The 12,580-nt window shown below is 41.4% G+C and overlaps 1 protein-coding gene across 1 annotated transcript; it reads right to left on the minus strand.

Annotated features, from left to right (window-relative positions):
- Positions 1–10,313: 10,313 nt before the first annotated feature.
- LOC127120630 (uncharacterized) lies at positions 10,314–11,871 on the minus strand. Its single transcript, XM_051051138.1, has one exon. The coding sequence runs from the start codon at positions 11,795–11,797 to the stop codon at positions 10,943–10,945; it is 855 nt and encodes a 284-aa protein (XP_050907095.1). The 5' UTR covers positions 11,798–11,871; the 3' UTR covers positions 10,314–10,942.
- Between the last annotated feature and the right edge of the window lie 709 nt (positions 11,872–12,580).

Here is a 12,580-nt window from a genome sequence, read left to right on the forward strand (position 1 = left end):
GCAATTTTTTCTATTTAACAGCTCTGAGGCACACATAATATTATAATTCTCATCATCATCTGCAAACTTAACAATATCTTCTAACTCCATTTTAAATATGCATTTGGCATCCGCATGCATGCTGCCATCCAATCCAATTTCCACATCCAACTCTATCAATTTATCCGCAAGTGCGGGTAGCATGGTACTACCAACAATTTCTCCAATTGCACCACTCTCAAGCTTTAACATATTTTCAACATACATGACAATCTCATGCTCCATCACATCATAACATTTCGGTATATTCTGGACAACGATTGATGATAATCGCATGGGAGCAAGGGGCACCAAATCAGCTATTTGTTTCAGAGCATCATGCATCAATTCACAAACATGCAACAAAGGCCATCAAAGGCATAGTTGGACAGAAGACATGTGGAAAATTATTTTAATCATGCATGAATGAAATGATTGTAACATGAATGAATAAAAGATCTTTCAATATGAAGTGAAGAGTTTAAATGTGAAATGGTCATGAGGAGAAATGCAAATGACTGATTGATGGAAAAAAAATTCAGGGCCAAAATCAGGGTATGATAGTTGCCCCTATTTAAACATCCTCCACTAGAGGAAAATGAAACAGCATTTTTCATCGGATCGCAGTGGGGGATGGTTAAATACCATGGAGACCCAGATTTTGATCCTGAAAAATGAAAATGCTATGATATGATATGCATGGGTGAACGAATTATATATTTTGGAATTTATCTGTTAGGGACATGGTGAACCTTTAACAGGAGATGCTACTGGACAGACCAATCTGTAGGGAATACTTATGGCCCACAAAGAAATAGACACAATAGGGTAAAATAAACCACTGGGGATAACAATCCTGCTGGAGAGTCAGACACACAACAGGGGAGTACTCAAGGCGAAAATTGACAAATGACACTTGGAGTACAAGAGATTTCAATAGTAAGTTCACACATGACTTACTAATGACTTGAATATTTTTTAGGAAATTTCCACAATAAGTTCATACATGACTCACTAATAACTTGAACATTTTGAGACAGTTTCCACAACAAGTTCAAACATGACTTGACAACACTGGAATAATCAAAGAAAAAGGTTCTTCAAAAAATAGGTTCATACATGACCTGGTAATGCTGGAATGAAAGGTTCAGCGACAAGTTCATACATGACCTGACAATGCTGGGGAATATCAAGAACGGTTCTGACAGTAAGTTCAAACATGACTTGACAGCAAACAGAAAGATTCAAAAGAGAGTATATCAACAAGTTCATACATGACCTGCTGACAACTTGAACATTTTCTTGACAAGTCTAGAGATTTCTTACAAGAAAATCATCTGATCAAAAATTCTGGAAATTACTGTCAGTGAAATAGTCAAAATGACCACTTTCCAGGAAGTTCTAGTTACACTTGGACTTCAAGGGTGCTGGTGACGACCAAACTTACAGATACCATTTACAAATGGATTTGACAGATGCTGGTGACAACCAGTCTTTAAAAGGATACCAGTTACAACTGGATTTGACAGATGCTGGTGACAACCAGACTTTAAAAAGATACCTAGTTACAACTGGATTTGACAGATGCTAGTGACAACCAGACTTTAAAAGGATACCAGGTACAACTGGATTTGACAATTTATGCGTCAGTTACAACTGGACTTAACAAATAATGCCAATAACAATTGGACTTAACAAAAATGCTGGTTACAACCCGACTTATCATACCATTGACAAATGGATTTGGAAGATGCTGGTGACAACCAGACTTTAAAAGGGTACCAGTTACAACTGGATTTGACAGATGCTGGTGACAACCAGACTTTAAAATGATACCAGTTACAACTGGATTTCAAAATGTGCGCCAGTTACAACTGGACTAAACAGATAATGCCAATAACAATTGGACTTGCAAACAAAAATGGTGATAACCAGACTTTAAAAGGATACCAGTTACAACTGGATTTGACAATTTATGTGCCAATTACAACTGGACTTAACAGATAATGCCAATAACAATTGGACTTAACAAAAATGCTGGTTACAACCAGACTTATCATACCATTGACAAATGGATTTAAGATAGTGTTAGTTACAACTCTGATTAGGGATACCAAATACAATTGGATTTAAGATAAGATGCTGGTGACAACCAGAATTTAAAGAGATACCAGTTACAACTGGATTTTAACATTCGAACGCCAGTTACAACTGGACTTAACAAGTGATGCCAATAATAATTGGTTTTGACAGAAAATGCTGGTGACAACCAGACTTAAAGAGATACCAGTTACAACTGGATTTAGTCAAAGACACTGGTGACAACCAGGCTTAACAAATGACACCAGTAACAACTGGTCTTAGAGGTCAAGGGATACAATCAACAACGAGACCTAAGATTATGCAAATGAGCATGAAAGCACTTCGGGCTATGCATGATTTGGATTTTGCTTATATGCATGATGTATGAATGATCATGATATGCAAATGCTAACAATATACAGACTGGAAATTAGGGAAAGCTTTGTGGAAGTACTAAATCCTCAACACCAATAACTCGACCGAAGGAATGAGTAAAAATGTATTAAAGGGGGATCCATCAAGCTGAACAGTTACAATTGGCCCAGGGAGAATGCTAAATTCGTGCTCTCTTGAGATATATGTTGATCATCCAAGAGAAATCTTGCAACTTGAGACTTGCGGGGAGAGACGAAAGATTTCCTTTTAATATTTCCACATGTCAAAGCAAAATTGTGTTTCTCAATATGTTGAAAAATTCTTTTTGAGTTCAAAATTTCATTATTAACAAATAAATGACATTTTGCATAACAAAGAAAATCAGAGAAAAACGGCAAATGATAGAATTTGATAGGCAAACTTTTATTTATTCAAGAATGGTAGCACACAAATGGTGTAGCTCCATGGAATGTTACAAATTTGAAAATGGCAATAGGGAAAGGTTTACATTGAATCACAATGACTACTAATATCCCTAATAACAATGACTCCACAAAACTTTGCTTTTGAAGGGGAGTAACTGGATTGATCTTCCACTTTTAACTCTTCTGTGTTGATCAGTGACAAACCGATGCAGTCTATGCCTCTTGTCCCTAATTTTTGCCTGGATCGCCCTTTCGGGTTTTCAATCCATCGGGACGCTCTTTTTTGCCTAAGTCGCCCTTTCAGGTTTTCAACTTAGCGAGCTACCATTTTTTTTATCCCTAACTTTTGCCTGGACCTTCCTTTCGAGTTTTCAGTCCACCGGGACTTTGTTAGGCATAGTATCTTTTGACTGCATCAGAGTTCACAGGGTGAATGAGCTCTTCGCCATCCATAGTTGTAAGAAATAGAGCACCTCCAGAGTATGCTCTTTTTACAACGTATGGGCCTTCATAGTTGGGAGTCCACTTCCCACGTGAATGTTTGTGTACCGACAAGATCTTCTTGAGCACAAGATCTCTTTCCTTGAACTCTCGAGGACGAACCTTTTTGTCAAACGCTTTCTTGATTTGTTGCTGGTACAATTGTCCATGGTACAGAGCGGTCATACGCTCCTCATCAATGAGGTTAAGTTGATCATAGTTGTTATGGATCCATTCGGCTTCATCCAGCTTGGCCTCCATCAATATTCTCGTGGAAGGTATCTCTACTTCGACTGGGAGAACTGCGTCCATCCCATATACTAAGGAGAATGGGGTTGCCCCTGTTGAAGTGCGGACTGAGGTCCGGTATCCATACAAAGCAAAGGGTAGCATCTCGTGCCAATCCTTATAAGTTTTCACCATCTTTTGCAGGATCTTCTTGATATTTTTATTGGCGGCTTCAACAACACCGTTCATCTTTGGACGATATGGAGAAGAATTATGCTGGTCAATCTTGAAACTCTCACATAATTCTATCATTGTCTTGTTGTTCAAGTTTGAACTGTTGTCTGTAATGATCTTGCTAGGGATTCCATATCGGCAAATAATCTCCTTCTTGATAAAGCGAGCAACTACATGTCTCGTCACATTGGTGTAGGAAGCAGCCTCTACCCATTTAGTAAAGTAATAAATGGCAACCAGGATGAAGCGGTGACCATTGGAAGCCTTAGGCTCTATAGCACCAATCATGTCGATGCCCCACATTGAGAAGGGCCAAGGTGATGTCAAAACATTCAACAGTGTTGGCGGTACATGCACCTTATCAGCATAAATTTGGCATTTATGACATTTTTTGGCATAGCTGAAACAATCGGACTCCATGGTCAACCAATAATAGCCAGCTCTCAAAATCTTCTTGGCCATGGCATGCCCATTAGCATGGGTTCCAAAGGATCCTTCATGAATCTCCTTGATCAACAAGTCTGCTTCGTGTGTATCCACACATCTGAGCAGAACCATGTCATGGTTTCTTTTGTAAAGCACATCATTGCTCAAAAAGAATTTGGATGATAACCTCCTCATAGTTTTCTTATCCAACAATGTAGCATCTTCTGGATACTCTTGACTTAAAAGATATCGCTTGATGTCATGAAACCATGGTTTACCATCGGTTTCTTCTTCAATCAGCTGATAGTAAGCAGGCTCATCTCTTCGCTCGATTCGAATAAGTGGAGCTTCATTATGGAATCTGACTTGGTACATTAATGCTAATGTTGCCAAAGTGTCAGCCACCTGATTTTCTACTCTTGGGATGTGATGGAAAGTGATATCGTCAAAGTATTCTATCATCTTCACAACATGAGCACGATACGGGATCAGCTTCGCATCACGAGTTTCCCATTCTCCTTTGACCTGATAGATCACCAAGGCTGAATCTCCATACACCTCAAGAATCTTGATTCAGAGATCAATTGCGGCTTCAAGACCAAGGATACAAGCTTCATATTCTGCGACATCATTCGTACAATTAAAGCACAACCTTGCTGTGAAAGGGATAAAGCCACCATTTGGATTCATCAAAACAGCTTCCACACCATGACCACTGTAATTGGAGGAACCATCGAACGCGAGTTTCCATCGAGATCCTGGTTCTGGTCCTTCATCTGGACCCGGGGTCTCACAATCTTTTATCACCATTATATCCTCATCGGGGAAATCAAACTTCAATGGCTGATAGTCTTCAACCGGTTGATGAGCAGGATACTCTGCTAACACACTTCCCTTGATTGCCTTCTGGGTTACGTACTGGATGTCGTACTCTGACAAGAGCATCTGCCAACGGGCAAGTCTTCCAGTCAAGGCAGGTTTCTCGAAGATGTACTTTATCGGGTCCATCTTCGAGATCAACAAAGTAGTATGGCAAATCATGTACTGCCTCAAACGACGAGCGGCCCATGCTAGCACGCGACAAGTTTTCTCCAAAGGCGAATATCGACTTTCACAATCGGTAAACCTTTTACTCAGATAGTAAATAGCTTGTTCTTTCCGACCAGTTTCGTCATGTTGCCCCAGCACGCATCCCATTGATCCTTCAAGCATAGTCATATACATGATTAAAGGCTTTCCTGGGTCAGGTGGAATCAAAAGAGGAGGCTCTTGCAAGTATTGACGAATCTTCTCAAAAGCACTTTGACAATCAGAACTCCATTCAACAGCTTGATCTTTTCGAATCAATTTGAAAATAGGCTCACACGTGGCCGTCATATGTGAGATAAACCTTGAGATGTAATTCAAATGTCCAAGGAAACCTCTAACCTCTCGCTCGGTGCGTGGAGCAGGCATTTCTTGTATATCTCGGACCTTGTCAGGGTCCACCTCAATTCCTCGTTGACTAACGATGAAACCAAGCAACTTCCCTGAGCGCACACCAAACGTGCATTTTGCAGGGTTTAATCGTAATCTAAACTTTCTAAGGCGTTCAAACAGCTTCTTCAGATGGCTCATATGATCTTCTTCATTCTGAGATTTAGCGATCATGTCGTCAACATAGACCTCTATCTTCTTGTGCATCATATCATGGAAAAGAGTGACCATAGCTCTTTGGTAAGCTGCCCCGACGTTTTTGAGACCGGAAGGAATTACCTTATAGCAAAACGTTCCCTAAGGGGTAATGAAAGTGGTCTTCTCCATGTCATCAGAAGCCATCTTGATTTGATTGTATCCCGAAAAACCATCCATAAAGGAGAATACAACAAAACTTGCAGTGTTGTCTACCAGAGTATCAATGTGCGGTAGTGGGAAATCATCCTTTGGACTAGCTCTGTTCAAATCCCTATAGTCAACACACATCCTCACCTTTCCATCCTTTTTAGGCACCGATACAATATTAGCTACCCATTATGGGTACTTCGCCACTGCGAGAAAACCAGCATCAAATTGTCGCTTGACTTCTTCACGAATCTTCAGAGCCATATCTGGTCTTGTTCTTCGGAGTTTCTGTTTTACTGGCGGGCAGTCTGGCTGAAGCGGAAGCTTATGCTCAACGATGTCGGTGTCCAAACCTGGCATATCCTGGTATGACCATGCAAATACATCCACATATTCTTGTAGCAGCTTAACCAATCTCTCTTTGATGCTTGCTTCAAGCGTGGTGCCGATTTTGACTTCTTTCTTTTCTTCCTCTGTGCCAAGGTTGATTGTTTCCACCGGTTCTTCATGTGGCTGAAGGGCTTTGGACTTGTGCTCGAGCAGCCTTGCCAATTCGTCGGGGATGTAACAATCTTCTTCACCCTCTTCTTCCGCTTGGTAGATAGGGGAGTCAAAGTTATGAGAGGTAGTAAAGTCATTGGATTCAACGGGTTATCATTTATTCTGCATGTTTGAATGATTGATTTCTTTTAGAAAAGTAAAAATAAAAGATACATAAATGAATTTTTTTTTGTTTTTGAAAAGATTGCCATTTTCTTAAGAGAAAGCCAAGTAAATGAATAATAAGAATTTAACAAAATGTCTTTCATTCATTGATAATGATTATTTGAAAATGAAAAGGGGCCCTACAACATGATCCATTAGCCTTGGGCAGAGCTAAGGATTTGAAAGGAAAATACAACAATTATTACTTTGACAAAGGAAAATTTTCGGGGATCTCAACCGCCTTCCAGTTGTTCAAAGTTGTCTCACACCGGTAAACCAAACATGGCTCATCTTCACTTTCGGTGCTATCTCCAATTGCATTGACCTGATCTCCATGGATGAATCCTGTGCTAAGGAATACTTCCTGGATGCTTCGGGTGTTGTCCTTTGCAGGGACTCGGGCTCCTTTCACAGCGGAAGGAACATATCCCAGACCAAAGCGATCATGCTTCTCACGAATATCAATAAGTTGACCCCAACCTTCAGGGTTTCCTCCTTCAGTGCTAGACTTTGCGCTCTTCAGAGAAGCGAAAGATGAACAAGCTTTCCCAACAGGGTCCTTCATTTCCACAAAAGTGGCATTGACTATTTCAAGAGCTTAGAAAGAAGTTTCCAAAGCGTCCTCATCAGCCTCGATATATCTGAAGGATGAAAGATGACTGACCACAAAGTCCTCCTCCCCAGAGATAATAATCAGTTAATTATCCACCACAAACTTCATTTTTTGGTGTAAAGTGGAAGTGACTGCCCCTGCAGCATGAATCCAGGGACGTCCCAGCAAGCAGCTATACGCTGGATTAATATCCATGACTTGGAAATTAATCGGGAATACGTGAGGGCCAATCAATATGGGCAATTCAACCTCTCCAATCACGGTTCTCCTGGAACCATCAAAAGCTTTCACTATCAAGGCACTGGGTTTCATAGCTGGTCCTTGATAAGATAACTTGGCGAGTGTTCTTTTGGGCATAACATTCAGGGAAGATCCGGTATCAACCAAAACTCTTGCCAAAGCATCATCTTTTCACTTTACCGAGATATGGAGAGCACGATTATGATTTTGTCCATCCTCAGGTAATTCCTCTCCACTGAAGCTCAAAGTATTGCAAGCTACGATATTTGCAACTACTCCATCAAATTGGTCTACTGTTATGCTTTGTGTTACATGAGCTTGAGCAAGCACCTTCAACAAAGCCTCCCTATGGGCTTGGGACCTCAATAACAGAGACAAAATAGAGATCTTAGATGGTGTTTGATGCAACTGGTCCACGACCTTGTAGTCACTTCTCTTGATTAACTTCAAGAATTCAACAGCATCCTCAGATTGGATCACTTCGGGTTCTTTAGTAGGAGCTGCGACTGTTGATTCCTTGGCCGGCCCTTGAGGAGTCACGTTGAATTCAGGCGTATAGATTCGACCACTACGAGTCATTCTGCTCATTCCTGCAATATTGGTGACGTCCTCACTCACAGCTTCTATCACTTTGACATCTGCATTTCCTTCAACAACCTTATCCACAGCGGTAACTTCATATTTCCAAGGTACGGCCTTGGTGCTCTCATATGGGAAAGGCGTGGGCATACATATCTCAACAGGCGACAACTTACTATTCGCCTGAACCACTCCACCACTGTAATATAGGATCTCGACCGGTTCGGGTAGATTGAAGCAAGGTTAAATTACCAACACGTCTTCGCTCTTTGCGACGCTGGAGATCTGAAGCACTCCTTTATCCATCAAGTTTTGGATATTGTCTCGTACCATCTGACACCCTCTTGGGTGTGTGGCACACTCTTCACAGTTGTCATGATTAACATTAATCAGGCCAGCTTCCACCAATCAGGCATGGAATGCTGCCAAAAGAGTCTTTACATCATCCACCTTATCAACCGTAACACAAACAAAGGCGTCTTCAATGGCATTTACCGCAGGATTTCCATGGGGAGGAAGAGGATTGTTCTTCACATTCGGTTCCATCTCCTTAAAAGATAAGATCTTGCTCTCAATCAGTTCACGAACCCTATGCTTTAGAGCGTAACAACCCTCTAGGTCATGCTCGGGTGCGCCTTCATGAAAAGGACTATGTGCATTAGGGTTGTACCATGGAGGAAGACGATCAGGTGGAGGTCCCATAGGTCTGGGAACCACCAAACCCTTTTGCAACAAAGAGGGATACAACTCAGTGTACGACATTGGAATTGGATCGAAGGTCGGCTTATCCCCTTGCCTCCTATTTTGGTGTTGAGCATTTTGCCTTGGCGCTTGAGCTCTCGGCTGTTGATAAACAGGAGCTGCTGGTGCTTGTTGATAAGCTGGAGGAGCCGCAACACGTTGCTGAACTGGAGCTGGTCGATAAACTGGAGGCGCTTGATAAGCCTGAGCAGACTGTTGATTGAATGCAGGCGTCACAACAGCTACGTACGATTGCGGAGCATACTGGACGGGATGCATGTGTTGCTGATATGGAAAGGGTTGTTGACCATACTGCTGTGGTGAATATTGTTGTGGTATCCTTCTTGGAGGAGCTCTTCCTTGGCCAACAGTCACAACATTTGTTTCCCCTTCCTTATTTTTGGGAAACCCTCCAGAGAACTTCTTTTGATTGGCATTTGAAATTCCAGGTACAGCCGCCAGTTTGCCATTCCTAACACCATACTCAACGCGAGCTCCTATAGCAACAAGCTCGGAGAATCCCAAGGAAGCACTTCCAACCATCTTCTCGTAGAATTGGGGTTGGACAGTGTCGATAAATAGTTCAGCCAATTCCTTTTCAGCAAGAGGTGGTTCAACCTGAGAAGCCAGCTCCCTCCATCTCTGAGCGTATTCTTTGAAGGACTCCTTGTCATGCTGGAACATACTTTGCAACTGTCTTCTGTCAAGCGCCATGTCCATATTGTATTTGTAATGTTTTATGAACGCGTCTGATAGGTCTTGGAAACATTTGATCCTATTCTGATCCAGACTTAGATACCATTTGGAAGGAGCCCCACTCAAGCTATCTTGAAAATAGTGGATCATCAGCTTGTCGTCCTCCACGTGTGCAGCCATTTTTCGATAATACATGATGAGATGGCTCTTTGGACAAGTATGCCCCTTATATTTGTCAAAGTCTGGAGTTTTAAATTTGGTCGGAATCACCAACCCGGATACAAGGCACATTTCTTTGGCAGCAGATCCAAAGACGTGGTCTCCTTCTAAATCTCAGAATTTCTTCTCAAGGAGCTGCATGTTCTCCTTTACCTCTCTGAAATCCTCAAACCTTACTTCGTCACCAGCAACTGTTGAGTCGACAGTCTGATACATGTGGTTTTGATCTTCATAGTGAGGAATATGCCTAGCATAGGCAGCTGGTGGAACCATAGTGTGGATGACTGGACGTGCGTCGGTGTAAACCGGTAATGGCACGGCTTGTGAGGACCACAATATTAGGAAGAATCCGAGTGGCAATTTCAGTGATGTCATAGTTAAAACTGGTAGCACATAAAGCCATAATTCCTGCTCCTCTAGCACGTGGAAAGGTATCACGTAAAGCATGGACTGTAAATGCATTAATCAACACTCTTTTTCTTGTCCCTTCATTTAAGTAACTTGCAATATTTCCTAGCAAGATAATAGTATTTGTTCGTATCCCTACCTCTTCATCAACCTGTAACTTCGACAGATGCTTTAATAATGACCCAGACAAGGTCCTTTGAGACAGTTTCGGAGCCAAAACTAACATGGACTTGAGAGTAAGTTCCCTCAAAAAAGCAGATGTATCAGAGAAACCAGTAGCAACGTGAGGGTAAACCTGCTCATCAACAGCTTGAGCTGATAATGACTCTCCGAATTGTTCAATATGTTGGAGAAGGCTAACACGGACAGCTCGATCGTTGGAGGCAAAGAGTTTAATTATTGTTGGAAGAATCTTGACACGAAACTCCTCGGCTGAAAGCCATGAACCCATTTTCAACAATGCAGTCAGAGCAGGGGCAGCAGCTGAACCAAATTCAAGGGCAGAAGCTAATAAAGGAAGTAACTTCTTTAACATAATCTGACGAGGAAGTTGCTCTGCTAAATTTGGAAGCTTGCAGAAGAAGGTGTCCTTCTCGACACTATCTTTCAAACTGAGAATTTCCATTAAATGTATTGTGTCTACCAACTTATTTTAAAAATACTCACTATTTTCTATAAGCTTTGAAGTATTCAATCTACGAGAAGGTGTGGAACTCAGTAGCCGCTGGTAATCTGGAAGCAGGGACTTGGGAATGGAGTCAGTGTTACGTAACTCTTCTGTTTTGATCAACTTCAAACCAGAGAATAGCTCATAGATAAGACAGCCCATGCCCCAAGAATCAATGGCCCATGGAGGAGACTTCTTAATTACAGCCCAGTCAGATTTTGCCAGCTCCATTGCTTTGTATTGAGTTGCAACAAGCCATGCATATTGCAGCATTTGCGTAGAGGATGACTCATTGCTCCCATCAAACTCTGATAGAACATCAAAAGCATGGAGTTTCCAGTCCAGAGTTTGTGTGACAACAACACTAGCCAAGCAAACATTGCCATGAACAAGTTTACAATCATTATTTAAGAAGCTCGCGGCTTTCGATATCTGAAGCAGTCCCCAAGCATAATATTCATCCCTTTGTGTACTCTCAAGTCCTAACTCTTTAACCTTATCTGAAAGTGGCATTACAGGTTCGGTCACAATATATATTGTGACCTTAGAAGAACCGCCATCAAAAGTTTCAATCTCGGTACTACGAAGAAATGACAAAATATTTGGATGCCTAACAGTTCGTAGACGCTCGACACCATTACGACCCGCAGCTAAATGTCCATCCTGAGCATTACTTCCAGATAAAGTAAAAATCGAAACCGGAGAGCCGTCATCCTTTGAAGTGCCGCGATGATGAATCCAAGAACCCCAAGCGGAATGATAAGGTTCACCAATGTTGTAAGGGAGATCTTTGATGCCAGTTCCAGATCCACCAACAACGTCTTTGAGGAATTTGAACATTTTTGGTTTCGATCCGGAATCGAAATTGTGATCTGATTAGTGTATAATTGGGAAGAGATAGCAACGGTGGCGGGTGTTGGGAAATACTTGCATTATGGTAGACTGAATAACAGAATCATGGTCGGTAGTTATTGAGAAAAGGGCCATTTGTATCCATTATTGTTGTAACATCCGGAAAACCGGAGAAAGCCCATGTATGATTGAGGCGTATACTATAATCAAATGACTGAGGACCTTATTCATAAAATACAACTGCCTCTTTAATTTCAGGATTTGAAAAATTCCTTACGTCGTTGCAAGTACCATAAGCATTTGACCGGATGTATGTTTCCAGAGTAACAACATTGGCATTTTGATAAGCTGCATTCTAAGCCTAGGCACGTCCACCAATGATTTCATGCGAAAGCATAAAATGTACATGATAGCCTCATACAATCGGCCACTACTTGACAGGATTCAAGATGCAAAAAAGTCAGCATAATTAGGCTATCTAATTTCTCCACAACCTTATTGCCTTGCAATTTTTTCTATTGAACATCTCTGAGGTACACATACTATTATAATTCTCATCATCATCTGCAAACTTACCAATATCTTCTAACTCCATTCAAATATGCATTTGGCATCCGCATGCATGCTGCCATCCAATCCAATTTCCACATCCAACTCTATCAATTTATCCGCAAGTACGGGTAGCATGGTACTACCAAAAATTTCTCCAATTGCACCACTCTCAAGCTTTAACATATTTTCAACATACATGACAATCTCATGCTCCATCAC

Source organism: Lathyrus oleraceus, chromosome 2 (genome assembly GCF_024323335.1).
Source record: "Lathyrus oleraceus cultivar Zhongwan6 chromosome 2, CAAS_Psat_ZW6_1.0, whole genome shotgun sequence".
NCBI lineage: Eukaryota > Viridiplantae > Streptophyta > Magnoliopsida > Fabales > Fabaceae > Lathyrus > Lathyrus oleraceus.

Excerpts from the sequence above, each read along its gene's own strand:
- LOC127120630 (XM_051051138.1), bottom strand. The coding sequence starts at position 11,797 with ATGTTCAAATTCCTCAAAGACGTTGTTGGTGGATCTGGAACTGGCATC.